Here is a 5,828-nt window from a genome sequence, read left to right on the forward strand (position 1 = left end):
GTGTGAATGATGGTCCGGTTGCGAAGCTCTTGAATATATTCTCTGGCATGAGCAACTGCTGTCTTTGGTGCTACAGGTGCAGGTGGGGGTCCTTCCACAAGCTTCACAAAATAATGGCAATAAACCTTCTCCATGATGCCAAAACGACCTCTGCCATGGTAGCGGATGCGTTTCAGGTACTGGCCTCGCCCTGAATTGGATTCAGCTAGACAGAGGAGAAAAAAAGAATTACAGAACATTACTGTTATTTATAAGACTACAATTTCACCTATTGAGCAACTTCTGCCCTCTCTTCAACTGAATTATCAGTTATAGGAGTTCACTGAGGGGCTGCATCGGGCATGTTTCAAAAGTACTAATTGTGTGCTAAGTTTTCAAACTGGTTCTGATAATAGAACCACCACAATTAAAACAATACACACAGATGTCCAATATACAAAATACTGTCACATAATCTATACCAATAGATAGCTGAGGAGGGGAGCCTAAATCTAAAACTGTACATTCATTCATGAATCAAGCTCTTTGTGAGCTCCTACTGGAGACCAGGTTCTATCCTGATCTCCATGGATTTGGCAGTGACCAAGACACTATGGAGCTGTTTGTCCAGGGCATCACCTTTAGAGGCCCTACCCACAGCACAAAGTCACTGCTTATAGTCACAGACTAAAATACTCCCTTAATGATATAAATCTCTTATCCAAAACCTTTCCTGTGGCTCATGGAATGTGACATCACGATTGGAGGAAGACTCACCAACAACCTACATTGGACTGATGATACAAGACTCCTTGGAGAAAGTGAAGACTTAAAGCACTTAATGGAGAAGGTCAGACTACAGCCTTAAATATGGGTTACAACCCAACAACAAGAAAACAAAAATCCCCAATACTGGACCAACAGACAACTTCATGATAGGAGGAGAAAGGAATGAAGCTGTCAATGATTTAATTTTACTTAGATCCACAATCAATACCTGTGGTAGCAGCTGTCAAAATATCAAGTGTTGCACTTAGAAAATCTGCAGTCAAGGACCTCTTTAAAGTGCTAAATAGCAAAGATATTTTAAAGTTAGTTTAAAGTCTAAGGTACACCTAACTCAAGCCAAGGTATTTTCAATTGATTCATATGTATATGAAAGTTGGACTATAAATAAGAAAAAAAAAGAAGAAATGATGCCTCTGAATTATGGTGTTAGCAAAGCCTACGGAGTATCCCATGGATGGCCAAAAGAAAAAAACCTATCTTGAAAGAAGTGTGACTAGGGTGCTTCTTAAAGTCCAAGATAGTGAAACTTCCTCTCACATATTTTGGGCAAATTTTCAGGAAGCTCCAATCCTTGGGGAAAGGAGATAGGTTATCAAAAGAGAAGAAGATTCTTACCAAAATAGAGCAACACAGCAATTGCAACAATGGGCTTGAGAGTAGTAGAGATGGTGACGATGTTACAGGATAGGGCAAGGTTTTGCACTATTGTTCATGTGTCACTTAAATGACTTGATAGCACATAAGAACATCATTTGAATCAATGTCATAAGCCTGCCATGTTCAGCCCTCTGCATGTAGGTTCAATCCACCCTTCTAATTTATCTATTCCAGGTCAACCTCTAGGGAGCTCCATCAGTTTAGGGATAAAGAATTGTGCTGCCAACCCCAAAGGTACTGTTCATATCCACGAGCTGTTACGGGGAAGATAGGCAAGCTCCTCCCTTGTGATTTACTGCCTCTGAAAACCTGCTGAAGAGTCAGCTAGGAGTCGGTTCCAACTTGATGTTGGTCAACAAGGTCAACCCTCTACTTCCTTCACACTTTTCTACTCATTGTACCACAAAGTCACTGCTCATTCCAAACTATGTGCCTTTGCTTATGTGGTTATCTCACTCTGAAAATCTCCTTTCCGGGACACGCATCTAGACCCCTAAAGCCTATCCCTAGAGCTTTCTAGAAAATCTCCACAATTGTTCTAAGCTCATTTTCTTTTTTAATTTTATAATGGTTTGCATAGGAAAGTTGCATACATTCTGTTTCATTTATATATATTGTGTTTCACAAATTACTCTGTTGACATTGTGTTTCATATTATCATTCCCATACATTTTTTTTATAAAATTAACCTCCATTGATCCATGCCCACCATTACCCTACCTTTTCAGGTCCCCACTGGATCTTTCCTCACTGTTTCACCCCCTTGTTCTGCCCAACAAACTCTGGGGCCTCAAAATGTCCCCCCTCCCCACTGTCAAACCCACAGGATTATTATTCTAGTCCATATTGACCTTTTCCCTACTCCAAAAGACAGCATTTGCCTGATTATTCTTTTTTTCCCCCTCCTAAGGGGAGTGTTGATGTCATAATCTATAGGGAGTTGCTAACCCAAAGATCATGCCTCTCTGGTGGTTCCAAACCATCAGCAGCTCTGCTGCGGAAAGATAGGTAATCTGCTCCCATGCAATTTATAGCCTCAGAAACCCAAAAGAAGGTCAGTCAAGTCAGTTTTTACTTGATAGCAACAATGAGCAATTTTGTATTGTCTCAAAAATTCATGCTCTGGGAGCTCTGGCAGCCTGGTGGCAAGAAGCTGCACTGCAATCCTGGAGGTATGCAGTTCGAATCCACCAGATGCTCTGCTGGAGAAGGAGGGACAATCTCCTCCTGTACCAGTCAGATCTGATTTGATGGTACACACACACAAATAATTTTTTTTAAAAAAAGTTCATGCTCCACAAGGTATAAAAATTATTTTTATATATAGCCTCTGCTAATTAATACCAATATTTCAATACAGAGGTTTCTGATAAATTTGCTCAAATTCTGAAGTTTCAAAGTTTCAAGTGGCATAATATTAATTGTATACATAGTTTATTCCAACTTGGAACAATTTACGTATTCTTTCAGGTTTACCAGTACTATGAAAGCGCATACCCATCTGTGCTAGATGTTGTGCATTCTTATAAAAGATGTCCCATCACCTAATCAGGTATGACCACTGTAGGTACTCAGATACTTAGCAAATTAAAGGAATATTATCAGTAAGATATCACAAAAATGTGAACACCTCAGGAAGTAGCTAAGAGAATACGCCATCCCCTTTTCCTTATGGATCAGGGTGAAGTCTCTCTCAGGGAGAAGTGCTAGGGAATGGCAAAGGACACACTGACAAAAGAGATTAATCAGAACTGGCTTTGACAAACACTGTGACAATTGGACAATTAAAACAGACTTTCAAGGGGGGAAAAAAGAAGAACGAACTGGGGAGGAGGGTAGAGAAAATAGTGCAACAATGAATGAATGAAAACCCAAAATCTCTGTAAATGTTCATTAAAATTAATAAAATTTAATAATAAAAAATACAATGTTATGTACACAGGGGGGAAAAAAAGAAAGCAGAAGAAAAAAATAAAAAATGTGAACACCTAGCATTTTTCTAAAAATTATACCTAACAGGTGCCATGTATTTTAAAATATCAGTATTCCCTCTTAGTGGTCCTTGGGTATATGCTAATCATGAAATTTGGACTTAAGAAACCAATACATTTTCATCACTCTTCACCCAGCAGACTGATTTACAAAGTCAGTCAGTCATTCTCCCTAAACAAAATCACTTCAGAGGCCATGAATCACTAAGCAGTGACATTTTATTAGTCTTTGTCCACTTAATATGGTCTATTCACGGTGCCATTAGTCATCATTTTGATAAGTTTGAAAAGGAAATGAACTTTCTAAATCTGCAGTCATGCAACACCAGGTATTATTAGCTTTAGTCTGATGACAGGTGTTTGAAGGAATTACCATACAATGAGAACATATGCTATAAAAAAGGCACCCCTGAAAATGTCTGCACCATACTAATAAGCCCCTTACTAGGAAAAATGAGGTTTTGATACAGTCTATAGTATAGATGGAACCTGAAGACATCACTTCAAAGACCTTATTTAAATAAAAAAGAGAAGGCAGATGTATAGAAACCAAAGTCCATTCGTGGTTACCAGAGGTGGGAGAAAGGGAGAAAAGGATTAACAATGATATAAAAACCACACGATTAAGGAAGCTCTGGTGGCCTAGTGGCAAGAAGCTACATGGCAATCCCAAAGGTATGCGGTTCGAATCCACGTTCTGCTGGAGAAAGATGTTCTGCTGGAGAAGGAAGAACAATCTCCTCCTGTACCAGTCAGATCCGATTTGACAGTACACACACACAAAATAAAAAAATTTTTTTTAAAAAATCACACTGATTAAAGGTGGGGTTGCATAGTCAGTTTGCATAACTGCTGTCAATAAACTGACATCGACACAAGTTCTGTGACAGATATACTTACAACAATGACAAAGAGTTGGGAAGAAGCTCCTGAGGCTACTTATGCATAACGTTTTTAGAGGCTTAAGGCAATGCTTTCACGGGCCATCATCCCGGTTAAGTGACCTTAGAGCATATTTGGTGCTTGTGTACTGCATGGTACCTGGGGTCTTTTTTTTTTAAATTGTGATTTCTAACAAAGTTTACAAAAATGTTGGATTTTCACTCATTCATTGGTGCACATTTTCCTCCCTTCCCCCTCCCCCAGTTCATTTTTTTTAAAAATATTCATCGTTGCACAATTTCTTCCTTTCCTCCTTTATTCCCTCCTTCTCCCATCTCCCTCCCCCAGCTCTCTTCTCAATGCATCTCTTATTCTAGACTGTTGTCTTACATACAACACCTAAGCATATATTCCTTTTAAACAGTTCTCTCCCTCATCTGTTCCAATACAGTGTTATTATCTATCCCCTCTTTTCCTATTCTCTTTCCAACCCTCCATGTCAGTGTTGCTTCCTAACAGTGGTGATATGCAGTATTTGTTCTTTTGAGACTGAGCCATTTCACAAAAAACGGCAAACAAACACACGAAAAAGTACTGGAGGTCTTAAAGCTTGCAAGCAGCACAATAATTGATCTCTATTCACCTGAACAAAAGAGTCTGGAGTAGGAGATGGAACATGTGGATAATTGTTTCAATCAACAACTACCACTTTTGCCTTGAGAACTGAGTAGTGACAATTAATGAACATTTTGATCAAAGATCCCACAGAATAATCTTCATCAAAAGAGGAAAATTATAGAATTATCATTTCAAATTACTATGTATTCTAAATTCTCAGGAACCAAGAAGAGTGGATTAATCTCTGAAACTGAAATCATCTTTAAGCCTTAAACTAAATACATCCCGTGAAGTATTTATATAATTGAACAATTGGTTAGCTTCCTGAGCAAAAGGTCTATCTTGACAATTACGTTCCTTTAAAAATTATCTATATAGGACTCAAACTGAAAACAGGGGAGGGAAATTAACAAGAACCTTGGGAGTCACCCCAACAACAAGGAACAGAGAGGAGCAGCCTTTAAGTTAGCCAAGCAACTTTCTAAAGGCTAGGCCACCAAAGTTCCCTGAAAAATATTCCCTAAACAAATAGCTCCCCAGATCTCTACTCTCAGGTTTCAGAACTAGTTGATCTAAGGTGGGCCTGGCAATCTGTACTCCTAATAAACTCAGGTGGCTTAGCAGTAAGGAATTGGAATGCTAACCAAAAGGCAGGAAGTTTAAATTCACCAGCTGTTATGCAGGAGAAAAATGGGTAATACCCTCCTGTGCAATTCACAGACTCGAAAAATCTGCTGGAGGGTCAGTCACATGCCTCAGTTCCAAATCAAGTGCACAGAACAACACTACCAAGTACCTGAGATTAGTTTTATTAAGAAAGTTTTACACGTACAAGGATAAACTATCCAAGTGTAACAATGAATGAATGGAAGCCCTAAGTCTTTCAAAACTTTCACTAAATTTAATTTTTTT

The 5,828-nt window shown here is 38.8% G+C and overlaps 1 protein-coding gene across 1 annotated transcript in view; it reads right to left on the reverse strand.

The window, feature by feature from the left end:
* Positions 1 to 5: 5 nt before the first annotated feature.
* The window catches only part of MRPL22 (mitochondrial ribosomal protein L22), a gene marked incomplete at its 3' end in the record, with an annotated part of 53,471 nt that continues 47,648 nt past the window's right edge, over positions 6 to 5,828 (reverse strand). Inside the window, exon 7 of the mRNA XM_006894745.1 lies at positions 6 to 205. Within this exon, the coding sequence (XP_006894807.1) occupies positions 6 to 205 (200 nt within the window). The remainder of the gene's footprint in view (positions 206 to 5,828) is intronic.

The sequence above is a fragment of the Elephantulus edwardii genome, unplaced genomic scaffold, assembly GCF_000299155.1.
Source record: "Elephantulus edwardii isolate Elephantulus edwardi_28Jun2011 unplaced genomic scaffold, EleEdw1.0 scaffold00149, whole genome shotgun sequence".
Taxonomy (NCBI): Eukaryota; Metazoa; Chordata; class Mammalia; order Macroscelidea; family Macroscelididae; genus Elephantulus; species Elephantulus edwardii.